Here is a 27,378-nt window from a genome sequence, read left to right as displayed (position 1 = left end):
CTTTTGTCACCCAATCTCACCTGAAGCAACTGAATCCTGGAATGCTGAGCTGCCAGCACTGCCCTTCTTTCATCCAAGTCTCTGTACCTGCCACAACATCATAGTTCCATGTAGGAATCCAAGCTTTAAACCTTACCTGTCATACTCCTTCCATTAAAGCAAACACATCTCAGAGCATCTGTCCTGTCATGTTTTGTACACACTCTTTGCTTTATTTCTCTTGGCCTTACTGGACCCATTCACTGACTTCTCCAATCTCTGTACTCTGTACAGTGGCCCTTTTGATTTTTGTCTTTGATTTCTCTGTCTTCCACTTTCCCCCTTACTGCCTTTTATTTGTCTCCACTTTACTTCCCTTTGACTTCCTGCATTGGTTTCCATCCCCCTGCCACATTAGTTTAAACCCTCCCCAACAGCACTAGCGTACACTCTATCCCTAGGACATTGGTTCCTGTCCTGCTCTAGTGCAGACCATTTGATTTGTACTGGTCCCATCTCCCCCTGAACCGGCTCCAATGTCCATGGTATTTGAGTCCTTCCCTCTTGCACCATTCTTCAAGCTGTGTGTTCGTCTCAGCTATCCTGACATACCTACTCTGACTCATACGTGGCACTGGTAGCAGTCCTGAAATTACAACCTTTGAGGTCTTACTTCTTAGTTTAACTCCTAACTCCCTAAATTCAGCTTGTAGGACCTCATCCTGTTACTTTTTTTAACCTACATCGTTGGTGCTTACATGCGCCACGACAGCTGGCTGTTCACCCTCTGTCGCCAGGAGGCCCTGCAGCCGTTCTGCAACAGGCTTGACCCTTGCACAAGGGAGGCAACATACCCATTCTGCAGACTTGTTTGCATCCGCAGAAACACCTGTCTATTCCCACCACCATCCTGGAACTAGGATGGATTTATTTATGTCTGCAAAAACATGTATCAGGATTATAATAAAAGCAAAATACTGTGGCTGTTGGAGAATTGAAAAATAAACAGGAAGAGCTAGGGTGGCACAGTAGCATAGTGGTTAGCACTGCTGCTTCACACGCCCAGAGACCTGGGTTTGATTCCCAGCTTGGGTTACTGTCTGTGTGGAGTTTACACATTCTTCTCGTGTCTGTGTGGGCTTCCTCCAGGTGCTCCGGTTTCCTCCCACAGTCCACGTAGGTTAGAGGGATTAGGGGTAAATATGTGGGAATGGGGTCTGGGTGGGATTGTGGTTGGTGCAGACTCGATGGGCTGAATGGCCTCTTTCTGTACTGTAGGGTTTCTAAAACTAAGCATTCATTTGGAGTATTAATTATATACATACACACACACACTGGCTTGTCTGCAGATGCTGCCAGACCTTTTAGGTTTTTGCAGCATTTTCTGTTTTTATTTCAGATATGCAGCATATGTATATATACAAAAATACATAAAATACATCCAGTATTTTGCTTTTACTAACGGCCATAATTCCTTCAAGGACCAGCAATCAGTAAAATGCTGACTTCTATATTTGAGGCATTGAGAAAAATGATTGCAATTAATTTTGGTTAGATCACGGTTTAAGCACTATAAACAGCTGAGGCATCCATGATAGAGAAGGACTTTAAAGCGTAAGCTCACCAAATGAGACTGATCTTGCAGTGAGCTGGTATGGACACAACGGGCAGAATGGCCTCTTTTCCTGACAAAATTTAAGAGTTGGGCCTGCAGGCTGGGTGGGTGGGTGGATAAAGAGGGTCCACTGTGGGTCGGAGGAATTGTCCCAGATAGAGCTCAGTCTGGGTGCTTAAATAGTTACACTCGGGAGTTCTAAATGTTTCAATCCTGCTAACTCTATCAGAATAATGTCTTCCTCCACGGTCGCCCTTTATAATTAATCAGCATGCCTCCTAACCACGCCCCCTGTTGCCATGGGGATTTACCACTGGCCAATCAGTGCACTGGTTCACGGCCGTCAATCACGGTGATCCCGCCTTCCAGCGGCAGTAATGAACCAATCAGATGTGCCGCACTCCTCGAGCTCGTGGCCACTCTTCAGTCAATCATCGCCTGCCCCGCCCACAATAGGGATGAGCGGCGAGCCGTCCCCGCCCACTCGCCACTGTCAATCAGGTGTCCCCGCCTCCAACGGGCAGCCAATCAGCTATCAGTGTTGCTCCACGCTGCTGGGAAGCGGAAGTTGTCAGCGTGTTCCCAGCGGGCCCCGGGCTCTGACGGACAAGGATGGCGGCTCGGGACGGTAGGTAGCAGTTCAGGCCGAGTGCTGAGCTCGGGGACTTCGGTATAGTCACAGCAGGGTACTGCTCTCCTAGCTGCACCCGATCTAAGCTACAGGCCGACAACTTCGCTGCGGGGAACAGACTGTTATTGGACCAGTGTCCACCAGGGAGCTAAGGCCCAGTGAGGTCAGGGTGCTACATGTAAGATGGGGGAGTGGGAGTCAGCTATGCAGTAGCCGGACTGCAAGATGTGGTGTAGGGTGCTTAGGCTGGAAGAAAGTGGATAAGGGAATCAGTAAGAATGGGCTCGAGAGTGAGGTGCAGGGGGGACGGTCGCAGAGTGGGATACAAAGGAGGGAGCCACATAGTGGGGCGCAGGGGGAAGTCGCTGAATGGGTGCAAGGGGGGGGGTGGTCGCAGAATGTGGTGCAAAACGGGGTCAGGGGTGCAAAGGGGTGTCACAGAGTGTGGGCAAAGGAGGATCGCAGTGTGAGATGTAAAGGAGGGTATCGCAAAATGGGGTGCCAAGGGGGAGGGGGGCCGGCAGAGTGGGGTGCCGGTGGGGGGGGCGGGGGAGGGGTCCGGCAGAGTGGGGGTGCCGGGGGAAGAGGGGGGCCGGCAGAGTGGGCGGGCCGGCAGAGTGGGGGTGCCGGGGGTGGGCGGGCCGGCAGAGTGGGGGTGCCGGGGGTGGGCGGGCCGGCGGAGTGGGGGTGCCGGCGGAGTGGGGGTGCCGGGGGTGGGGCCGGCAGAGTGGGGGTGCCGGGGGGGGGGGCGGCAGAGGGGGGGTGAGGGCTGGCAGAGTAGGGGTGCCGGGTGGGGGGCCGGCAGAGTAGGGGGGCCAGGGTGGGGGACTGCAATATGTGGCTGGACGTAAAATGGTAAGGAATCCAGAAAGGATGGGCTACAGAGAGGAGGGGGGGTTGTCGCAGAGTGGGGGGGGAGTCTGGGGGGGTCGTCGCAGAGTGGGGGGGGAGTCTGGGGGGGTCGTCGCAGAGTGGGGGGGGGAGTCTGGGGGGGTCGTCGCAGTGTGGGGGGGGGAGTCTGGGGGGTCGTCGCAGAGTGGGGGGGGGGAGTCTGGGGGGTCGTCGCAGAGTGGGGGGGGAGTCTGGGGGGGTCGTCGCAGAGTGGGGGGGGAGTCTGGGGGGGTCGTCGCAGTGTGGGGGGGGAGTCTGGGGGGTCGTCGCAGAGTGGGGGGGGGAGTCTGGGGGGGTCGTCGCAGAGTGGGGGGGGGAGTCTGGGGGGGTCGTCGCAGAGTGGGGGGGGGAGTCTGGGGGGGTCGTCGCAGAGTGTGGGGGAGTCTGGGGGGGTCGTCGCAGAGTGTGGGGGAGTCTGGGGGGGTCGTCGCAGAGTGTGGGGGAGTCTGGGGGGGTCGTCGCAGAGTGGGGGGGAGTCTGGGGGGGTCGTCGCAGAGTGGGGGGGAGTCTGGGGGGGTCGTCGCAGAGTGGGGGGGGGAGTCTGGGGGGGTCGTCGCAGAGTGGGGGGGGGGAGTCTGGGGGGGTCGTCGCAGAGTGGGGGGGGGAGTCTGGGGGGGTCGTCGCAGAGTGGGGGGGGGAGTCTGGGGGGGTCGTCGCAGAGTGGGGGGGAGTCTGGGGGGGTCGTCGCAGAGTGGGGGGGAGTCTGGGGGGGTCGTCGCAGAGTGGGGGGGAGTCTGGGGGGGTCGTCGCAGAGTGGGGGGGAGTCTGGGGGGGTCGTCGCAGAGTGGGGGGGAGTCTGGGGGGGTCGTCGCAGAGTGGGGGGGAGTCTGGGGGGGTCGTCGCAGAGTGGGGGGGAGTCTGGGGGGGTCGTCGCAGAGTGGGGGGGAGTCTGGGGGGGTCGTCGCAGAGTGGGGGGGAGTCTGGGGGGGTCGTCGCAGAGTGGGGGGGAGTCTGGGGGGGTCGTCGCAGAGTGGGGGGGAGTCTGGGGGGGTCGTCGCAGAGTGGGGGGGAGTCTGGGGGGGTCGTCGCAGAGTGGGGGGGAGTCTGGGGGGGTCGTCGCAGAGTGGGGGGGAGTCTGGGGGGGTCGTCGCAGAGTGGGGGGGAGTCTGGGGGGGTCGTCGCAGAGTGGGGGGGAGTCTGGGGGGGTCGTCGCAGAGTGGGGGGGAGTCTGGGGGGGTCGTCGCAGAGTGGGGGGGAGTCTGGGGGGGTCGTCGCAGAGTGGGGGGGAGTCTGGGGGGGTCGTCGCAGAGTGGGGGGGAGTCTGGGGGGGTCGTCGCAGAGTGGGGGGGAGTCTGGGGGGGTCGTCGCAGAGTGGGGGGGAGTCTGGGGGGGTCGTCGCAGAGTGGGGGGGAGTCTGGGGGACCGTCGCAGAGTGGGGGGGGAGTCTTGGGGGGTCGTCGCAGAGTGGGGGGGGTCGTCGCAGAGTGGGGGGGAGTCTGGGGGGTCGTCGCAGAGTGGGGGGGAGTCTGGGGGGTCGTCGCAGAGTGGGGGGGAGTCTGGGGGGTCGTCGCAGAGTGGGGGGGAGTCTGGGGGGTCGTCGCAGAGTGGGGGGGGGTCGTCGCAGAGTGGGGGGGGGGGTCGTCGCAGAGCGGGGGGTCGGGGGGGTCGTCGCAGAGCGGGGGGGGTCGTCGCAGAGTGGGGGGGGTCGGGGGGGTCGTCGCAGAGTGGGGGGGGGTCGTCGCAGAGTGGGGGGGGGTCGGGGGGGTCGTCGCAGAGTGTGGGGGTCGGGGGGTCGTCGCACAGTGGGGGGGTCGTTGCAGAGTGGGGGGGGTTGTCGCAGAGTGTGGGGGTCGGGGGGGTCGTCGCACAGTGGGGGGGTCGTTGCAGAGTGGGGGGGGTTGTCGCAGAGTTTGGGGGGGTGAAGAGGTAGCTGTGGTGCAGTGGAGATGGGTATTGCAGGCTGTGGTGCAATCTCGGGTCGAAAGAGGGAAGGGAGGGGGTGTCAGAGACCGGAGACCATGGTGCGGGAGGCCCTGGGTAAAAAATCTTCCTGTGTTGGGAGACTTAGGCGGCACGGCGTAGAGACGGGGAGTGTAGAGGGTTGGGGGGAGTGGAAAGAGACCGGGATGCAAAGGGTGGGGGTGGGAAGAGTGTGTTCAAAGGGTGGGGGGAAGAAACCAGGACACAAAGGGTGAGAGGGGGCAAGAGACAAGGGTGCAAAGGGTTGTCGGGGGGGTGGGGAAAGACCAGGATCCAAAAAGTTTGGGGAGTGGAATGGTCAGGATTGGGCTATTTGGGGGATCAGGGACTGGATGTTGGGGGTGGGGGCGTCAGAGAGCAGGTGCAAAGGATGTGGGGAAGAGACCAGGATGGAAAATAGTTGAGGGGGGTCAGGCATTGGGGTTTTTGGGAAGTTACTGACTGGGATGCAATGGGGTTGGAAGTTACAGATTAGGGTGCAATGGGGTGGGAATCGCCAACTGCATTGGGAGAGGAAGGGTGCAATCTGGGGGTCCAGAGGCGGAGGGTATGTCAGAGACCAGTGATCATAATGGGAGCGGTTGATCAGGGATCTCGGTAAAAGGTTTTAGCACACCTCTCATTCTGCCCACAAACGTATCAGTTTAAAACCCTTCTAGTGACTGAATTGCCTTCCCTTTCACCGTGACCTGGGTAGCATCATCTTCCTTGCTGAAGATAGATGTAAAATAGTCATTTAATATCTTAGCCATACCCCGTTGCCTCCAAGCGTAAATTCCCTTTTTGATCCTGAATTAGCCCTACTTCTTTTGCCACTGTTATACTATTTATATGCCTACAGAAGTCTTTGGAATTCCTTTTTATGTTAGCTGCCAATCTCTTTTCATATACCCTGTTTGCTTCTAATCTACTTTTTCACCTCACCTTAGGACCTGCATATTCAGACTGGTTCTCAATTGTCTTTTCTACCTGATATCAGTAATAGGCATAATTTTTCTTTATCTTGATTTCTACCCCCTTCGTCTTCAAAGGAGCTCTGGATTTATTTTCCCTTTTCCCCTTTTAAGAGAATATACCATGACTGTGTCTGAACCTTCTCTTCTTTGAAGGTAGTCCATCATTCAGTTTTTTCTGCCAAATGTTGGCTTAATTTATTTGGTCCAATCCCTTCTTGCCCCATTGAAGTTGGCTTTTTTGCAGTTAATTTTACTTACTCTGGGTTCTATCTTTTTCCACCGTCATTCTAAACTTTATGATACGATTGCTGCCATAAATGTTCTTCCACTGACACTTGATTTGCTTGGCCCATCTCATTCCTAAGAATCAGGTTAAACAGTGCCTTATTTCCCTTTGGATTGGACAGTAGGAAATTCTTCTGAACAGTCTAGGAACTTTTGTCCCTCTCTGTCCTTTAAATCACCACTATCCCTATCTATATTTGGATAATTAAAGTCCCTCATTATAACTATGCTGTAAATTTTGTACCTCTCTAATTTCCTTGCAGATTTGTTCCTCTTTATTCTTCCAACTACTTGATGATCTGTAGGCTACATCGAACAATGTGATTGCATTTTTTTTTGTTCCTTGGCTCTAGTCAAATTGATTATGTCCTTGACCCGCCTGGGACATTTTCTCTAGCACTGCAGTGCTTTCCTTAACTCAATACTGCCAACATGTACCCTTTACTTTGTGATCTGGGCATTTGTATTGCGTGGGACATTCATAATATTTTAAATCTATTGAACAAACTCTTGAGGGAGCTGATGGCAGCAGTGATAATTTAGATAAATTTGATATATTTCAGAAAATATTTTGGGATATATGTATAAGTAAATGCAATGTGAATGTAGATTGCTTGGGAGGAGCAGATTACTTTGTGTTTATGGGAACTGGCTCCAAGTGGAACTGGGAGTTTCCCTTGCTTATTGTCTGGATCTGTTTCCAACTAATGCATAGAGATTGATGGCTATGATTAGTCAGCAACTCCTTTAGTATTTGCAACTAAAGGAATGATGGATTTGAATACCTAGCAATTTGTATTCTTTACATGTATCTAAGTGCAGCAAAGTTCAGTGGATGAGGTTGCAGTCAAGCATCAGGTTTGAATTTGAGAACATTCAGGTTTTGTGAGGCTTCCTTGTGCACATCTGCCGGTAGGTTCATTCACTGGGATAAATGAAAATGAAGAAGAGATTACAGTCCATTGGGGAAAGAGGAGATAGACAAAGATTGTGAACATTTCTTTGAGGGTGTGTTGATGCAGTGCATAGGGCAACCATGGACAAAATCAGCTTGACTAATGGAAAAGACTAAAGTGTTTAAAAAGATGTACAGATTTTCTGCAAATAGAAGGATGAGAAAAGGAGGGGAAAAATGAGGGAGGAACATCTATAATAGAATGGAAGGCAGGGGAGATTAAATGATAAGATGAAAGATGACACAGGATGAATGGTAAAGGGGGTATTATTCTAGTAAGCCTAGGGTGCAAAGGCAAGTGACTGGATAAGAGAATAATGACCATAGCAACATTTGGTTTGCTGTGAGTGGAAATAAAATACAATATATTGGAAGTATTGAATTGAGAAACCAAAGTCAGTTTTAGTGGGATTACAAATGAAGTAGCCCAGATAAAACTTGGCAGATAAGAAAACAGGAAACACTCAAACCAGGGATGACAGATCAATCCATTGCCATAACTCATGAGGGTGATGTGACACAAACTGGAATTACTGATTAGAGAAAAGAAAAAGGCTTATGACAAATGTAGGCTTATGCAATTGATATAACCAAAATGGAGTGAACAGATCTGAAGAAAAACTAGCTGGGGACAAAGGGGAATGAATGAGAAATATTTACAGACAAGTGAAAGAATTATTAGATAAGACAGATTGGAGAAATAGCAGAGAAACTGATTGAGTTTGCTTTGTTTTTCACAAGACTATGGAGATTGATAGATAAAAGGGGAAGGTGGGGAGCAATCAGAGTAACTATTAATGGGGCCGTAGTTCTAGGAACAATGGTAGTTTTAGAAAAAAGTGTAGAAATGGAAATGGCTTTGGGCCGCACAGATGACGTTTCAGAGTTTTGGAGCAAAGACAGCAAGAAAAGTAACAAGCTTTGACCATAACCTATCAAAAGGCAAAGAGCAAAATATCCCTTGGCACCATTTATTGTAGTGCTGAAGGACTCTTGTCTTTTTGGGCAACAACTTATGTTTATATTGCACTGCTAATGGTTACGGTCACAAGACTCTTCATAGGAGGAATTATTAGATGGAATTTGATACTGAATCACCCGAAGAGACATCAGAACAGCAGACAGAACTTGGTCAAATGGGTACATTTTATGGTGCCCCTTGAAGGGATAGGGAAGAAATTCCGGAACTTAGGACACAGGCAGTCGAAGATATGACAGCCAATTCTAGGGTGATTGAAATCTATTATATTATTGGCCAAAATTAGAGTAGAGATCTTGGTGGGTCGTAGGGTTAGAGATTAGAGAAAGGGAGTCATGAGGCCATGCTTAAATACAACTTTCACCCAAACTTATAGTAGGGCCTTTAATAACTCACAGGGTTCCAGCAACACAGTGCCCAGCCAGTACTGCACTGACATTTTAACCAAGGCACTGAGCTGACTTTTTAAAGTGAGGCTTGAATCCACAGCCATCTGACTGGGGAAAGTGCTACCATGTTAAAGTAAAATAGACCCTTATCCTTTGGAGAGGTCACCACATCAAAATAAATGATTGATGTGAAGTTTTTAAAGTGTTTGGAGAGATGTGTTAAAGTTCAGTAATGGTCTTCATTTCCCCTGGTTGTGCATGCACATTTTGTGCAAGACTCTCCTCTTTTCACTTTTTAACAGGCCTAAATTGATTTAAAACCGTGCTTTAAAAAAAATTGCACAGAAATCTTACACAAGTTTGTTGTCCAATGAGGTGGGAGAAAAAATTACCCCTCTCTGCTTTGTTGCCACCCCTAGCTCTCCTCTTGATACTTAAGTTCATTAACAATTTGTTCCTGAAACTAAATCAGCTTTTATTTTGTTTAAACAGGAAATAAAGTCTGAGTGAATGTTTTCAGCTTACGGAGAGCAACAGTTCTCTGCTGTTTGGAAGTGATCAGCAGAATTTTATCAGTTGACGATGCCTCCTTGCTTGGTGCCACTGGATTAGATTCACGTGTAAGCATTGCGTGTTAGGAGGTAGATTATATTTGGGTATCTGCAGGTGATTGAAGGGGTGAGCACATATTTTTGCGCAATGATACTTTATAAGGCCACTTATTATGTGCTATCCCCCTCCACTATTGGAGTTATCACAACCAACCCTGATCCTGCCCTCAAGTGCTCATGCTCTGTCCAGTATATGTTTTGTTGATCAGCAGTTTTACTTTACCTTGTAACTGGTAACTGTCAACTGTTGGAAGGAGTTTTCACTTCATGAATTATTTAGTGAATGTTAAAATAAGTATCCAGAGCAACTATTCTGCTCTAGTAAATGGCATTGAATTGAAAGACTGGTCCTGGCTTAGGCGTGTATGTGGGTCAGTAGAACACAAAAACACTCAAGTTATGTGGATCTCTTAATACATTGTATGAAATTGATACTTTTGACAGTGTGTAACACTGGAATACTTGTGTTACTACACAGAAGTGTTGAGGCACTGCAGTCAATTAGAAACTCATGTCCTTGCCCTAATGGGATGGAATCTGACCGTTGACATCACTGCTATATTTACCATTAGACAATCTGCCTGACATTTTTATATAAATAAAAACTTATACTCCAATTCTTTATTATTTGTGTGCTGAATTGGATGAAGAATGTTTGGCACTGCATAAAGAAGCACATTTCTGTTGACCGAGCTCCAGTTTGATATTCTACAGTGCTGGGGTAGCAAAGCAATAAGTTGTATTGTGTAGTTAGTGGGCTGTGTGTTACTTTCTTCTTCAATATCTTTTAATGCTTTTCTTTTTAGTTGCAGCTGGATGACCCTTTTCATGTGGAATAAATTTCATCTCATTCCACAGGTATTTTCTGCACCAATTGATAGGTTTGTTTTCCAGTAAATCATCTCTACGCTTAGATATGTTACACTTTCTGCAGTGATGTCCATGGGCAGTTGAGACCAGGTGAAACAGGGCTAGAAGCCTGAGGATAACAGGACCAGGACATGCAGATAAAATTCAAAGTCCTACATTTTATTATTATTTTTATAATGCTTGATTTCATAGTTAAATTGCAAAAGTGACACCAATTTGGGAAATAGAACTAATTGCAATGAAATAAACTTTGCTGTAGGAGTTGGTTGATGCAAAAGAACATTCTTTAGCTTGCTAATGAGTATGGTTTCCACCTAAGAAACTGTATTACTGATCATGGGTTCTGTGGCTCCTTGCATGGCTGCTTAGCCCGATCCTAAAGCTACATCTTCAACCACGCACTTGGCAGGTGTTTCTGGGAGGTGGATTTGGTCCTCGGACCCTTGATCGCTATTATTCCTTTCTTGGGCTTCTTTTCTGGGCTTCCTGTTGCTGACAGATGTTCTCGAAGAATGATGTCCCTTCGGTCAGGAGGTTTCTCCAAGTAAATCTTCTCTGAGCAAGGATCTCCTAGGCGTTGACATCTATGTTACATTTTGAGATAAACCTTCAGGGTGTCTTCGAAATATTTCCTTTGTCGTCCTGTTGTTTGGGAGCCTTCCTTAAGCTGGGCAAAGGAGAATTGCTTTGGCATTTCGGACTCTGACATCCTAAGTATGGCTGGCCCTGCAGAGTTGGTTTTGGATGATCGTGGCCTCGATGCTGGTGCTCTTGGTTCTTTCAAGGATGCTGTTGTTAGTATGCTTGTCCTCCCAGCTGATGTGGAGAATACATCTCAGACAGCATTGACAGTACCTCTCCAGGACCTTGAGGTGGCATCTGTATATAGCCAAATTCGAGCCATGCTGAAGCGTTAGGAGGGCGACTGCCTCTTACACAAAGAACTTGGTGTGAGCCCGAATGTGGTGGTCTTGAAGACTCGTCCTTGGGCGTCCAAAGCAGTGCCCACGGATTGGGTACGATGTTCAATCTCTGCGTTGATGTTAGCCTTAGTTGAGAGGTGGCTCCTCCGGTAGGGGAAATGTTCCAAGTTTGGGAGAGTTTCTGTATTGATCTCGATGGAAGGACAGACTGGATCCTGCCCTGGGGCAGGTTGGTAAAGGACTTGTCTTCTTGAGGCTGAGGCCAATTCTTTGGTATGTTTTTGTGAAGGCTTCAAGCATGGCTTGGAGATTCTCTTGTGAGAGCACAGATGGTGATGCCATCCATATACTGAAGTTCCACAACTGATGCCGGTGTCATTTTCTTCTTGGATTTGTTGAAATGTTTTCTGTCTATTCTGTAGACACTGTTCACTCCATGGGAAGCTTGTTCTTGACAAGATGAAGGATGGTGGTGATGAAGATGGAGAAAAGGGTGGGGCAATGGTGCATCACTGCTTGACCCCAGTCTTGACTTTAAAGGTTTCTATCTGATTTCTGTTGCCAATGTGTTGTCGTGGCGGATGTTGACGAATTTCTCAGGACAGCTGACCTTTGATGTGGAAATGCCAGCGTTGGACTGGATTGAACACAGTAAAAAGTCTCACAACACCAGGTTAAAGTCCAACAAGTTTATTTGGCGGTAAACGCCACTAGCTTTTGGAATGCTGCTCCTTCGTCAGGTGAGTGGAGAGTCCTGATCACAAACAGGGCGTATAAAGGCGCACGTAGTTTACAGAATACTGATCAGAATGCTAATCTTTACAGCTAATCTGCTATTCAAGTCTTAACGGTGCAGGCAATGAGTAGAGGTACAGGATGTCTGGAGACAATACACGTCTCTTTTCCCTATGCTTAATGCTACCTCCACTCACATTATCTGCACCGTTAAGACTTGAATAGCAGATTAGCTGTGAAGACTAGCATTCTGATCAGTATTCTGTAAACTATGTGCGCCTTTATATGCCCTGTTTGTGATCAGAACTCTCCACTCACCTGACGAAGGAACAGCAATCCAAAAGCTAGTGGCGTTTACTGCCAAATAAACTTGTTGGACTTTAACCTGGTGTTGTGAGACTTCCAGCTGACCTTTTGACATGGTTTTCCATAGCACTTCCCAACTGAGTCAAAAACCTTGACCAGCTCGATGAAGGCCATGTCGAGTGGTTGATGTCGCATCTGGCATTTCTATTGAAGTTATCGAACAGTGAAAATCAGTCTGCTGTTCTGTCGTTTGATCGGAAGCCACAGCAGTTTTTCAGTAGGATTGCTTCAGAGACTGGGAGAAGGCGGCTAGCGAGGATTCGAGCAATGATCTTCCTGATGATGGAGAGCGGGGAAGTTGCTCTGCAGCCCCCACTGTCCACTTTGTCTCCTTGTTGAAAGATGATGGTGATGACGACATCCCTGAAGACAGCAGGAATTTCCTCTGTCCCAGATTTTCAGCAAAAGATGGAGATGGCAGGTGATGTGTGTGTCTCTCTCTCTTTCTCCCAAGTTTGAGATTCTCTGCTGGAATCCTATCCAGTCCTGCGGCTTTTCCGTTCTTCATGTATTTAATGGTGGCTTTGACTTTATCCATGCTTACTGGAAGTCCAAGATCATCTTTGGAATATTTCCTGAAACATCCCCATTTACCATTGGATCTCGGTTTAGGAGTTCTTGTTCTCTCCATCAAAGGCTGATGTTTTCTTTGCCTCTCAACAGGACTCTGTCCTTACTCTGCATTGGTTTGAGGCCTAGGGTATTGGGTGCATATATTGCCTTGGTGGTACTGAAAAGCCCTGGGTATCATACTTGTCGGTGAGGAGTTGCAGCTCCTCAGCTTTCTCAGTCCATCATTGGTTCTGGATTTGCTAAGTTCTTCTTTGTAGCTCTGTCTTTGCTGATTGAGTTCTTCTCTTGACCTTGCTGATTGTCAGATGTGAAGAGCTTTCCTCTTGTCAATGAAGTCTTGGATGGTGTGGCTTGTAGCTGATGTCTTTTCACAGCTTGAGATGTCTTCAGCTCTTGCCAGTTCTCCTCCACTCCATTAGAATGAACGCTTTGGAAAGACATTGGAGGAGACATTGTTGGAAGTTCACCTAGCTTGCTTGGCTCTTGAAGTCACTCATGGTTGGATCTCTTTTCTGAGCTATTTCTTCATCTTCCGCTGCTCCTGGTGGCATTTGATGAACGTAGAGGAGTGGTCTGTCTGCACTGGTCATCGCTTTGGTGATGTGGGCATCCTTTTGCTCTCGGCAACAGATGACGAAAAAGTCGATTGTGTGCCAGTGCTTTGATGTGGATGTTTCCAGGAAGTCCTGAACTTGTCTTTTTGGCGGAAATGTGTTAGTGATGACAAGCTGGTGTTCCATGCAATTGGTGAACAGGAGAACCCTGTCTGAGTTGCAGTTCCCAACTCCTTCCTTTCCCAGAGTTGGGGGTCCTTTTCAACCCTGGTGTCCCTAACGAGGTTGATCTTCCTTAGGAATGTTGAAGAGTATCTTGTCCAAAGAAGAGTGGAAGCCTCCTTTGGACTCATTTTTGTCATCAAGTGATGGGGCACTCATGACTGTTGTCTTCTGGTTCTTGGCAAGTTGTAGACAGAAGGTCATGAGGCACTCTGATGCTGACCAGGAGCTCCAAGAATCAGTTCATGAGTTTGTTCTTGGAGAATCCAGTTCCAGATGTCCTGTGCTGATTGTCTGTCAGGTTTTTCTCTCCAGAAGAAGATATAACCACCGCCATCTCCAATCAGTTGTCCTCTTCAGGTCTCTTGCAGGGCAGTGATGTCAGTGTTGAAGTGCCCGAGTTCATGGGCAACAAGAGCAGTTCTCCATTCTGGTTGATTGTTTTGCTCATTATCCGTGAGGGTTTGTCATTCCAGGTTTTGAAATTTAGTTTAACTTTGATTTCCTGACCACAGGTAGATGAGCCTGCTGGATGCAGTTTTTCAGCCAGGTTATAGACAAAACAGGCAATTTTTAGAGCACATTTTCTGGCCCTTTTCCCCATGTGAGATGTGCAGACTGGATCCTGAGGACTGCTCAGTGGTGAAGAAAGCTGCCAAAACACTCTCCTGTTCCAAGAAGGAAATGACTGAATCAAACTCCACTGTTGACATACTGGCCTTCCTAGTTAGGGACTTCAGGATCTCTCAACCCTGTCACGTTTACCGGTCGCCACAGGGCTTGTCTGTATGGGGCCTGTGTTGGCTTCCTCTAGGTAGATATCTGGTGCAGGACGTCTTTTAACATGGGTATGTCTTTGCACATCAGCAGACACACGGTCCTTGTTGGAGGGTAGATCCAGTGGCAAGGAAGCCTCTGACTGGGGATCTCCCTATTGTTGCAGCCTTCATCTGCCGTCACAGCTGTTGATACCATATGAGTATCCTCTGCCTGATCTGTTGTTGAGGACTTGTTTTAGATTGTGTTTTGTCTGGTTCCTCCCCTCAGACCTGACCATCATGGGTGATTTTAAGACTGCTAATGGTATTGCTGTCAGGAATAACGGAACATTCAAGCCCCTCCACCATGTCAACGTGGCAATCGAAGGAAAGGAAATTACTGTGATTACAAGTGACAAGTTTGTGACTGATGTTGTGTAGATGGCAAGTGCATACAACTGCACAAAAGATATGTTGAATTAAGAGTGAATTGTCCTAGTATTTACTCCTGAGAAGAAACTTTGTATTTTTAAGCTTTGTGGGAAGCTTCAGGTGGTATTTGTAGATCTTTTCTCATATCTGTTGAATTTTTGATTTTTATTTTTGGACGTGAGTTGGCTGGAGAAAAGTCATGTCCAGAGACCTTTGTTCTGGACCCACTAATGACTGGCAGCTGTTATTGTTAACCAATGTTGCTACACAAAAAACTGACTGTTAGTTTGTTTGGGAAAGGCAGTAGGGATGGAATGTTTGGATTGAAAAATGTTAAATATTTGATCTCCCGTAGGATTGAATACTGTGACTTAGATATTAAGCTCGGGCATGGAGAAAATGCAAGCAACTTCTATCCTTATTTTTGTACGTTCTTTTATAATTTAACTGGTGATATGGCAAGCAATGGAGGAGTTAGTTGATGCAGGAAAGTTTTTCTGCAGTAGAAGCTCAATAACTGGGAGATGCAAAGTACTACAACATGACCAGTGATGGAAGATGTAATTGCAGTGTGACATGCTTACATGGGCTGGTTCCATTAGAAATGGGCATGTAGGAATTTGTGACGGAAGTATGTTAACACAAATGTAGCATCGGGAGAAATAAGGTTCTGTAGAGCCTTATTTGCAATGATCAAGGGGGACTTTTTATGGATATGGGGATAAAACTGGTTGTCTTTTGGCCCATCAGCTCGGGCACCAATCTACTGCTCAGTTTATTTCCCAAGTCTACGACTCCTCCCAGAATCTTAATTTACTGACCCTCTTTACTAATTCAACCGTCACCTTTTCTTTACTGCAACCTCTAAATCTGAACCCCAGTTCGATAGTATAGTGATGGCTGACTTTCTAAATAATTTGGACGTTCCACCTGTGGATGTGGACATGGGTAGAAACCTGGACAATCCTTTTGCACTTGAAGGAGAATATAAGCTACGTGAAGTTAATACAAAGTGGCAAGGCCCCACATTCCAGTGGTTTCCCTATCAACTTTTATGTAATGTTCTCTTCTCAGCTTCCCTGCTACTAAGTTTTCACCTCGTTTATACCCAAAAATGACGGGGACCCTGCTGAGTGTGGCTCATATTGGTCTATCTGTTAAATGTTGACATCAGGCTGTTGGCTAAAGTATTGTTATGCTGATGCAACTTTGTCTTCCTGGGAAAATATCGGAGGACCAAAGTGCTTTACTATCTTTTTCCAAATTTATGTTGTCTTCTCAACATTATACTTTCCTCACTGCAGATCCTGAAGTCGTTGTCTTCTTAGCAGCAGTGAAGGCCTTTGGGTGGAGTGGGAATATCTTTTTACAATTTTGGGTAAATTTGGGTTTCATTCAAAATTTATTTCATAGGGCCCCTGTCCATACCCTTTGGCAGTATTGATAACTTTAAGGCTATCCACTGAACTAGTGTGGAGAGCTGTGTACCATTGTATGCTGATGACCTCCTATTATACATTAACTCTGTTATCTGTATTGATGACAATAGCTCATTTAGCTCATTCTCTGACTATAAATTGAACATCAAAAAGTGAGTATTTTCTAGTCAATCCCATTGCTAAATTGATTCGCCCAGAAGCTTTGCTGTTTTATATATCTACTGCTAGTTTTCATTACTCAAGTGTGAACATAACACAGTCTTTTACGACTCTCTCTTTATTGGATGAACCTGGTCACCAAAATAAAGGTGAATTTACAGTGCTGGGTAGTTTGCCTCTTTCCTTATCTAGCAGGTTCAATCTATAAAAATGGACATTCTGCACAGGTTCTTGTTTCATTTTCAACGTCGTCTCATTTTTTTTTAACCAAAATAATTTTTGTCACATTAAACAAGCTGGCATCAACGTTTATCTGGGCCTAGAGTCCATTGAATGATACTTTAGAGGGGATTGGTGGGATTGTCCTACCTAACCTATTGTACAATATTAGGCAGCCAATATTCAGAAGATTTTAATATGGTATTGCAATCCAAGTATAAACTGATGTCTTAAGGAAGCACTTTCCTGCTGCTCATCCTCACTTCCTGCATTAGTTTGTGCCCCACTATCCTTCTGTCCCTCAAAATACATGTCAAGCCCCATTGTGATTTCTATTTTAAAAAACATGGGAACAATTTCATCAATATTTTAACTTATTTCTGCTTTTCAAACTTGATTCATCATTTGTCTTACAGAGGGAATGGGAACTCGAATGGTTTACTGATCTGTTTGTAGATGGGGTTTTTGCTAGTTTTAACAAACGTGCAACCAAATTTAACTTGCCCTAATCTAGTCTTTACTGCTATTTCCAGGTCCACAGTTATTGTTCATCCTTTCCTCAATTACCTCTAAACACATTGGAAGGGATTTTATCATTGCCTCAAACTCGTGGAGGTTTTATTTCAAGATTGTACAATCACATGCTGTCCTCTGGACCCTTTCCTCTTCACAATACTATAAATGATAGGGAAGCTGAGCTTGGGTTTGATTTTGCAGACAACTAGTGGGAGGAGGCCCTTTTAAAGGTTGACTCCACATCATCCTGTGATTGGTTAAACTTAATTCAGTTTTAAAGTTTGTATGGCATTCACTCCACTAAGGCCAGAATCAGAAGATTTTTCCCCCAATATGAGCAACAAATGCAGAAAATGTTCACTTGCCCCTGCAAACCATACACACATGTTCTGGTCATACCCAAGGCTGGCTGATTCTGGTCATCTTTCTTTGAAACTCACTTCAAAGCTCTAACTGTTGACTTGCAACCTTGTTCTTTAATAACCATATTTGGGGTCTCATCTAAATTGGCTAATTTCACTAAGATTAAGTCATTGCATTCACTTCATCATTTGCCAGAAGGCAGGTTCTATTAAACTGGATGTCCAGTTTAATAGAATCCACCAACTGCTCTGTCCTGGTTTAAAAAAAATTAAATGTCTGTCTTGTATTTGGGGAAGATGAAGTATACTGTAAGAGGATCCACTAAGAAATGTTTTTTAAATGGCAGCCTTGTGTTTCTTTAAAGAATTAACCACTAGTAATTTTTGAATCTTTTCTCTTTTGCATAGCTTTTCCCCTTGTTTACTGAGGGGAAGGGGAGCTGTTAAATTCTACTGTACTTTTTGTTCCTATCTCTTTTTGAAAATCAATAAAAATAATTTTTAAAAGGTTCTGTAATTGAAAAAAGTGCACAAGATTTTTAATACTTTCTGGATAAATGATAAATCCTGCTCCTCAGACAATTAACCTTTTAAAAGGGTTTTCTTTTAATGCTTATTTGCAGAGGCAGACACTGGTGGAATGGAAACAGAGGCTTGCACAGACGTAACTGTTCAGAAAGAGAAACCAATCTGTGGGACTGCCGGCGAAGGGGACGCTCAAACCTTACTGACTGAGAAAATGGAGAATGAGAATGCACTCCCTCAGACTTCAGTCAGCAATGGTGGAGAGTCAGATGTGGGGAAGGAAATGGTAGACCTGAAAATTATTTGGAACAAAAACAAATATGATCTGAAAGTTCCGCTGGATAGTACAGGAGCCAGTTTGAAAGAAAAAATTCACTCACTCACAGGTGTGTGTTACTGGGACAGGTGGATCATATTAACTTTCCTACTGCATTTTCCATTTGAGGATTAATTAGGTGTGAGGAGTGGGACAATGGTCAAGCATGGTACACCAGGAGAAATGCTGGAGTTTCTTCCGCACTAATCACCCTGAATTTCGTAGAATTACATAGAAGTTACATTGAGAAACACAGCATTTGAACCAAGAAGTCTGTACTAGTTGCCTTCGCACAAGCCTCCTTCCACTCCATTCACCTCACCCTCAGTATATCCTTCTATTCCTCTTTCCCTCATCCTTATCTAGCTTCTCTTCAAATGCAACTATGCTATTTCATCAAACGTTCCACGTAGTAATGAGTTCCACATTCTCACCATTTTCTGGGTGAAGAATTTTGGTCTGAATTCCCTGTTGGTTTTAGGGATGCTAGATATCTTGCAAATGGGGAAGTGATTCCTCTCAAATGGCAGGAAATTGGTATTATAGTGTTTTGGTTTCCTCTGCTCGACCCTGACACTGGCGCAGTTTTCTGTCTCCCAACTCTATTATCTGCAGATTTGGATCCTCCTCCAAATCATTAATATATAATATGAACAGTTTGGGTCCTAGCACAGACCCCTGCACTACCCCTGCAGCTAGCTGCTGTCTGTCAATCGGAAAAAGACCCATATATTCCAACTTTTTGCTTCCTATCTGCTAAGCAGCATTCTATCCATCTCAAGACACTATCCACAATCACATAGTAACCTGCTATGTGAGACCTTGTCAAAAGCCTTCTGAAGTTCTGAATAGACCAGTTCTCCCTGATCAACTCTACTAGTTGCATCCTCAAACAATTACAGTAGATTTGTCAAGCACAATTTCCCTTTAGTGAATCCATGCTGACATTGTCTGATTATATGACTGCTTTCCAAATGCTGAGTTATGAAATCCTTGATAATAGACACTAGCAACTTCCTGACTACTGAAGATAGGCTCACTGATCTATAGTTGCCTAATTTCTCTCTACCTCCCTTTTTGAATAGCGGTCTTATGTTAGCAACCCTCCAATCTATTGGAACCATTCCAGAGACCAGAGAATTTTGGAAAATGACCATCAATGGATCTCCTCATATCAGAGCCACTTCAGTATTTTGGGATGAAGATTATTGGGCCCTTGAGAGATATCTACTTTCAATCCCATTAATTTGCCCAAAACCATTTCTCTACCAATATTGATTTCCTTCAGCTCCTCACTAAAACTTGTGTTTCTGAGAACTTCTGGTACGTTGTTCATGTCTTCCTTTATAAAGACAGAAGCGAAGGACAAATTTAGTTCTTCAGCCATTTCTTTGTTCCCCATTCCTAATCTGTGTCATAAAGGGGAAAGGCACTCTGTCTCCTTATGTATTTTTCTGATCTCACAGTTTCTCAGTGAGGAATTGTGGGAGCATCTCCTATTGGGGATGAGTAATGTAGAGCAGTTTGGGAAAGAAAAGGACGATCAAGATTAACCATTGTAGGAGTGGTCAGGGAGAGACTTCACGCAGATTTTCTCACTTGCATTGATCCTAAACTTTCACAGCCATTGGTGTGATGTGACATGATGTCATGTCACTGGCTAAAATAGTAATGAACATCTAATCCTGACTCTTTTCTCCCCCTCCCCCAAGGATCAACATTTTTGTTGTTCTTGTCAGGTCTCACTCCTGCAATGCAGAAAGTCATGTATAAGGGTCTGCTCCAAGAAGATAAAACTTTGCGTGAAATTAAAGTCACAAATGGTGCAAAAATAATGGTGATTGGATCGACAATTAATGATGTTCTAGCAGTCAACACACCAAAGGAGGTGGTGCAACAAGAGGCCAAAGCTGAAGAGCCTAAAAAGGAACCTCTATGTAGACAAAAGGTAAGGCCTCGATTGCAGAAATCAGCTTTGGGTAACACGTGAGCAGGAGATTATTTAGCCAATTGAGCCCATTCCACAGCAACCCATTTAGCCAATCATGTCCATTCGGTCTGGTCTGTGATTGATTCCATTTCCCATGACTCCCTTCCACAACAAAACTTCAGTTGACCCTCAACCTTTTGGGGAAGCAAATGCACCATTTCGTCCTCCATGCCAGAGAACATCTTAAGTTTTCACGTTGCATTGGTTCCACCATCTTCGTAACCCTGCGTAGCCAGCCACTAACAAAGTAGATCTGATGTGACTCGGTGGGATTAGCCACCCAGCTGACTAACTGTGGTGACTCTTGCCCGTTTACATGCAGTTGCTTGTGGGATTGAGGCCTGGGGGCTGTAGAGGAGGGGAGGATGAAGTAGGGAAGAGCAATAGTGACAGCAGATTTAACTAGAGGAGCAGTCTGTGGTTGTGAAGGTGACCCCAGGATAGTAGGTTGCCTCCTTGGTGCCAAGGTTGAGAATGTCAGAGTGGCTGCAAGACAGAGGATGAACAAGCAGAGGCTGTGGTTCACATTGGTACCAATGGGGGATGGGTCCCACAATCAGAATTTAGGCAGAAAATTAGCAAGCAATACCTCTAATATAGCAATCTCTGGATTATTCTGTTCCATGTGAAAGTCAGTACAGAAATAAGAAGATAAAGCAGATGAATGCATGGCTAGAAAGATGATGCAAGAGGGAGGGCTTTAGATTCTTAGTGGACTGGCTCTGGGGGAAATGACACATGTGCAAACCAGGTGGGTTGCAACTGAAGAGAGCTGGCGACTGAGTTCCTTGTGGGGTGTTTTGTTAGTGCTGACAAGTGCCTAAAAATAACTCAGCAGGGGTGTGGAAACCAAGAGAAAATAATAGACAGGTGTACCAAGATAAACGCAATATTGGGAAGAACAGAAAGCACTAGTTTGGAGAGTAGTATGTTAATAAGTGAAGTTGGAGTAAGGGAAGGTAATTGTGTTTAAATCACGGTTATTGTGCATGTATGTGAATGCATAAAATATAAGAAGATTGGGGAGTTAAAGGCACAGATTGTACTGTGGAAATATGATGTTGTGGGCAGTCAGAGAGACCCAGCTCAAGGAAGAGCAGGACTGGGTGTTTCTGGGTACAAGGTGTTCGTGAAAGAAAAGGAGAGTGGGAGCGTGGTGGTTTTGGTTAAGGAGACCATTGCGGTGCGAGACAAAGTGAATGTCCCAGAATCAATTTATCAATAGCTAAGGAATAAAAAAGGTGCAATTACATTGCTCAGTGTAGCTTATAACCTGCCAACTAGTGAGAAGGATGTAGAAGAACAAATCTGCAGGGAAATTAGAGAGATGCAAACATTATAGAGTAGTTTTAATGGGAGACTTTAATTACCAAAATGGATAGTGGAAGTGTAAAGGGTGGAGGGGGGCAGGGAAATTTTCTGCAGCAATACGAGTCCAGACCAACAAGAAAGGATGCACTGATTTATCTAGTTATTGGGAATTAAAAGGGCTAAGTAGATTGTTAGTGGGGGAACATTTAGGAGATGGTGATCATTGTGTTGTATGGTCTAGGATGATGATAGAGAAGGATAATAGGCAATGCAGAGTAAAAATTATGAATTGGGGGAGAGCCAACTTCAGTGGGGCAAGAATGGAGCTGGGCAGGATAGATTGGCAGGAAAATCTTAGGCCGAACAATAGATTACCTTCAAAACAGAAATGGTCTGGGCTCAGTCAAAGTATAGTTCCTTAAAAGGGAAAAGTAGAGCAAACAAATCCAGAGCTCCCTGGATGAAAAAAGACTTAAAGATTAAAGTAAAGAAAAGCTGTGCTTCTGACAGATCTTGTTAGGAAGTGAAAGAACATATTAGAGAAGCAAAGAGGGAAATGAGAAAAGACTAGCAGCCAATGTCAAGGGGAATCCCAAAGTCGTGTTAAAGCATGTAAAGAAGGTGTAGGGCCTATTAGGGACCCACAAGGTAATTTACATATGGAGGCTTTGAAGTGGGGGTGTGTGGTTACTGAGGTGTTAAATGAATACTTTGAACCTGTCTTTAATAAATGCTAGCCAGCAATTATTGCCCAACCCTAGTTGCTTGAGAGCAGTTGAGAGTCAACCACATTGCTGTGGCTCTGGAGTCACATGTAAGCCAGACCAGGTAAGGATGGCCGATTTTCTTCCCTGAACGACATTAGTGCACTAGGTGGGTTCTCTGACAATCGACAATGGTCATTAGCAGATTCTTAATTCCAGATATTTTTTATTGAATTCAAATTCCACCATCTGCCATGGTGGATTTGAACTTGGGTCTCCAGAACATTTGTGAGTTTCTGGATTAATAGTCGAGTGGTGATACCATTAGGTCGCTGCCGCCTCCCCCTGCATAATTGTACCCTTTTTTTGTGCTCCACCTCCTTGTCTGCAATGGACGGGGAATAATTAGAGTAGGGAGCCCAGCAAAATCCAATGCCTTCAAATTTAACTCTGCAGTGTGAAGCTGCCCTTCCTTGTGCACTCTGAGTAAAACATTACCTGTTTGCTTTCAGCAAGAATGTTTACACTAGTGGAAAGATGGCTCACGGAAAGACTATTTATTGGAGGCTTTGAACCCCAGGAGAGCACAAGCTCTGGCCACAGCATGAGTTTTGCTCTGAGGAAAGTGAACAAATGGACAGACTACCCCAGAAGATGGTGTGGGGAACATAAGAGGGAGTTTGATAGCAATTATTAATTTTGGGTATTTTTTGAGGCAGTATAGGGTGAAATTTATTGAACTTTGGGACTGATCAAATGGACCTTTCCTTGTTCTGCATGTTGATGTTGCTATGGTTCATAGGAGGGAGGTAAATGCAGATTAAGTACAGATTTAGTGAAACACGAACAGTATTTTCAGATGGGAGTTGAATGGGTTTGCTGAACATGTTGCTGGGTTCTGTAGTTTTTTGACTGCTGTTTTTTTTCTAGCAACACAGGAAAGTATTAGACAAAGGAAAGCCAGAGGATGTCATGCCATCCATTAAAGGTGTTAAGGTAAGGGCTGCCTTTAGTGCTGTGCTTTGTGGAGGTTCATTGATATCTCTGCCTGTGTCAGCTGTGACTGTGTCGGTAATGCCGTCTCGCCTCTGAGTCAGAAGATTATGGGTTCAAGTCCGAATACAGAGACTTGACCATAGATATCTGGGCTGATTGTCCAGTGCAGTACTGAGGAAGTGTTGCACTGTCAGTGTCTTCTCTCATTAAATGTAAGGCTTTACTAGTTAATGCAAAAGACCCCAAGAGGCAAAATTGCAACCACATGTTCCCAGTCTCAGTGAAATGGTGACTTTCTGTTGATTCATTTAAGGCTTTTGAAAATAGAACAAAGTCACTAACTGAGAAATCACCTTGCCACCATCAGCAGTGATCTTTTATTACTAATACAATTCTCAGAGCAAAGCTGCTTCATCGTACACTGCAAAGGCAGGTACAGCACGGGTTAGATATTAAGTATAGCTTCCTTGATGCTTCCGTGAAACACTCTGGTTTGCTACGTTCCCGCTGTGCTTCTCCTCTAATTCAAAGTAGCCTGTGCTGTATCAGTGTGACTGTTTAAATTTGCTGTAGCTGTCCTTTCAGATTATTTAAAGATAATGTCAGTGATTTGTCAAAGTGATTAAGGCAATTTTTAATTCTTCAATTAATCTGAAATCTTTGTTCTAAAAGTAATGGCGCAGTCAGATGATCACTGCTTTGCTTTGATTCCTGACTGAGGTCATGATTCTGTCTCGCTGCTGTGTTAGTAACTTGTGACCCCTGACCTCTGTGTAGGAACGCTTACCAAGTGTACCACTATCTGGCATGTACAACAAGTCAAGTGGAAAAGTGAGGTTGACTTTCAAACTGGAGCAGGATCAGCTCTGGATTGGAACCAAGGGTGAGCATACAGCACATTTTATTCGAGTTGTTGATCACATTCTTTATAACCCACCATGTATGGGGGATTACAGGTTCACCTATTTGTTCAGTCTCTGAGGGAGGGGTGTAATAAAGCTTTTCAATTCATTCGTTCACTGGATGTGTGTGTGTCAATGCTGGGTAACATTTATTACCTTGCAGAAGATGGTTGTGAGCAACCAACTCAAACCACTGGAGTCCTTGATGTGTAGGTACATTCAGAATGCTGTTGAGAAAGAAGTGCCAGGATTTTAACCCAGTGACAGTAAAGGAATCAAGTCAGAATGGTGTGTGAGTTGGAGAAGAACTTGCAGGTGGTGGTGTTTCCTAGGTGATAGAGGTTGCAGAGTTTGTTGGTGCTCCTGAAGGAGCTTTGGTGAGTTGCTACAGTGCATCTTGTAAATAGTACACACTGCTGTCGCAATGCATTGGTGGTGGAAAGACTGAATGTTGAAGGTAGTACATGTGATGCTAATCAAGCATACTGCCTTGTCCTGGATGGTGCTGCTTAAGTATTGTTGAAGTTGAACAAATCCGGGCAAATGGAGAGAATTCCATCACACTCCTGACTTGTGCCTTTGTAGATAGTGGACAGGCTTTGGTGAATCAGGAAGTGAGTTACTCTGTAGAATTCCCAGCCTCTGACCTGGTCTTGCAACCACAGTATTTATATGGTTTAATTCAGTTCAGTTTCTGGTCAATGGTAACCCTCAGGATGTTAGTGGAGAATTCAGAATGTCATGGAGAGAGAATTAAATTCTGTGTGGGAGATGGTCATTAGTTGGCACTTGTGTGCTGTGAATGTTCCCAGCCAAAGCCTGAATGTTGTCCAGGTCTTGTTGCATTTGGACACAGCTGCTTCAGTATCAGATGAGTCGCATCTAATGCTGGAACTTTCGCTATAGTAAAAAGTCTGACAACACCAGGTTTTAGTCCAACCTATTTATTTGATAATAGACTCACAAGCTTTCGGGGTTAGCCCCTTCGTCAGGTGAATGGAGAGTTCTGGCCTCAGACAGAGCATATAAAGCACAGACAGTTTAGAGATTACTGATTAGAATGCGAATCCTTACACCTAACCTGCTGTTCAAGACCTCTTGGAACTCGGCCAACATTGTCTACCTGATACGTTGCAAGAAAGGATGTCCCGAAGCATGGTACATTGGGGAGACCATGCAGACGCTACGACAACGGATGAATGAACATCGCTCGACAGTCACCAGGCAAGACTGTTCCGTTCCTGTTGGCGAACACTTCACTGGTCACGGGCATTCAGCCTCTGACCTTCGGGTAAGCATTCTCCAAAGCGGCCTTCACGACACACGACAGCGCAGAGTCGCTGAACAGAGACTGATAGCCAAGTTCCGCACACATGAGGACGGTCTCAACAGGGACCTTGGGTTCATGTCGCACTATCTGTAATCCCCGTGACTTGCCTGGGTTTGCAAAACCTCACTTACTGTACTGTCTGGAGACAATACACATCTCTTTAAACTGTGATCAGTGCTCCTTCCACTCACATTGTCAGCCACTTCAGGTCTTGAACAGCAGGTTAGGTGTAAGGATTCGCATTCTAATCAGTAATCTCTAAACTGTCTGTGCTTTATATGCTCTGTCTGAGGCCAGAACTCTCCATTCACCTGACGAAGGGGCTAACCCCGAAAGCTTGTGAGTCTATTATCAAATAAATAGGTTGGACTAAAACCTGGTGTTGTCAGACTTTTTACTGTGTTTACGCCAGTCCAACGCCGGCATACCCACATCATGACTTTCGCTATAGTCAGCGAACGTTTTCATTTTGACATAAAGGAAGGTCAGCTGAAGATATTTAGGTCTGGTACACTATCTTGAACTCCTGCAGTGATGTCCTGGCACTGAAATGATTGACCTCCAACTCTCACAACCATCTTCCTTTGTGTTAGGTATGACTCCAACCGATGGAGCTTTTTTCCCACTGATTTTGCATTGACCAGTTTTGTTCAGGATTCTTGGTACTATTTATATCAATGGTAATCGTTCTTGCCTCCCCTCTTGACTTCAGCTCTTCTGTCCTTTTTTTGGGACTAAGGCTGTAATGAGGTGAGTAGCTGAATGACCCTGGCCGAACACAAACTGAGCATCATTGAGCAGGTTATTGCAGAGTAAGTTTTGTTTGATAATATGTCCACAGCACCTTCCATTTTGTTGATAGAGACTAGACTGATGGGTGGTAACTGGCTGTTGGATTTGACTTTTTTGTGAACAGGGCATGCCTGGGCAATTTTCCACATTGCCAGGTAGATGCCAATGTTGGAGCTGTACTGGAAGAGCTTGGTTCGGGATGCAGCTAGTTCTGGAGCACATCTCCTTTATTATTGCTGGAATATTGTTGGGGTCCAGCCTTTGCAGTATCCAGTACCTTCAGCCATTTCTTTATACCATCTGTAGTGAATTGAATTGGCTGAAGACTGGTACCCATGCTGCTGGGGCCCTGGGAGGAGGCTGAGATGGATCATTCACTTGGCATTTCTAGCTAGCGATGGTTACAAATGTTTCAACCTTATCCTTTGCAAACATGTGTTATATAAATATAAATTGCAAGGTCTCAGGGAAGGGTTCTCTCTGGTGTATTTTATGGTAGACTTTATTGTGGCTGTTTTTTTTCACCACCATCTGGAGGATTGGAAAAAGAACCAATTGGAGAGCAGTCAGTAAGAGGGGAGAAGTGGGGCTAATCAGATTAAAAGGTGCTGCACCGACGTGATGGGCTCAGTCGATTCCTTCAGCACTTTAAGATTCTGTGGTGTCTGACTGTTTTATTTGTAACAGAGAGGACAGAAAAAATCCCTATGGGCTCTATCAAAAATGTGATCACTGAACCTATTGAAGGACATGAAGATTATCACATGATGGTGAGTACTGAGGTCAGTGCCTCATGACTGGTGATTATGAAGTTGATGTTTTTAATGGGTGGAAGATGGAAGGCTGGCGAAAAGCAATGGAGTCTGGCAGAACAAAACCATAACTGATGTTTGGCAATGGATGAACTGAAATGAGAATGGCATGAGATAGGAAAAAGTGGGATTGTGTTGGAGAGGATATGGAATGACTTGGAGGCGGAATAGAATATGGAGGTTGCATGCAGTCTGATTGAACTCCAGTATCCTAACAATGACCAGAGAAAAGATGGAGGTAGTGGTGAGATTTGGTTTGACAGAGACTGCCATTGGATAGGGCAATGCAGAAGATTGCAATTTCTACATGATTAGCACTTGCCAGCCCTTTTTCTTGGCTTCCCTGTATCCTATTACCACA

At 45.6% G+C, this 27,378-nt stretch overlaps 2 protein-coding genes across 5 annotated transcripts in view; one reads left to right on the top strand and one right to left on the bottom strand.

The window, feature by feature from the left end:
- The window catches only part of LOC145354921 (UNC93-like protein MFSD11), a 38,125-nt gene extending 36,335 nt beyond the window's left edge, over positions 1-1,790 (bottom strand). The window contains exon 1 of the mRNA XM_080206570.1: positions 1,604-1,790. The gene's annotated coding sequence lies outside the window, so the exon portion shown is untranslated. The remainder of the gene's footprint in view (positions 1-1,603) is intronic.
- Positions 1,791-2,140: 350 nt separating this feature from the next.
- The window catches only part of ubfd1 (ubiquitin family domain containing 1), a 28,633-nt gene continuing 3,395 nt past the window's right edge, over positions 2,141-27,378 (top strand). The window contains exons 1-7 of one of the 4 annotated variants that reach the window (XM_080206566.1): positions 2,168-2,222; positions 9,093-9,220; positions 17,963-18,250; positions 19,920-20,128; positions 23,116-23,181; positions 23,959-24,064; positions 26,893-26,975. In XM_080206566.1, coding sequence (XP_080062692.1) covers positions 17,980-18,250; positions 19,920-20,128; positions 23,116-23,181; positions 23,959-24,064; positions 26,893-26,975 — 735 coding nt within the window. In that variant the 5' untranslated portion in view covers positions 2,168-2,222; positions 9,093-9,220; positions 17,963-17,979. Of the gene's footprint in view, positions 2,281-9,092; positions 9,221-17,962; positions 18,251-19,919; positions 20,129-23,115; positions 23,182-23,958; positions 24,065-26,892; positions 26,976-27,378 lie in introns of all 4 variants that reach the window. The other 3 variants (XM_080206564.1, XM_080206567.1, XM_080206568.1) reach the window with 3 other exon arrangements.

This window comes from Carcharhinus amblyrhynchos, chromosome 18 (assembly GCF_965287045.1).
Source record: "Carcharhinus amblyrhynchos chromosome 18, sCarAmb.v2.hapA, whole genome shotgun sequence".
NCBI lineage: Eukaryota > Metazoa > Chordata > Chondrichthyes > Carcharhiniformes > Carcharhinidae > Carcharhinus > Carcharhinus amblyrhynchos.
Note: the sequence above shows the minus strand (reverse complement) of the source record. Positions and strands in the feature narration are given on the sequence as shown.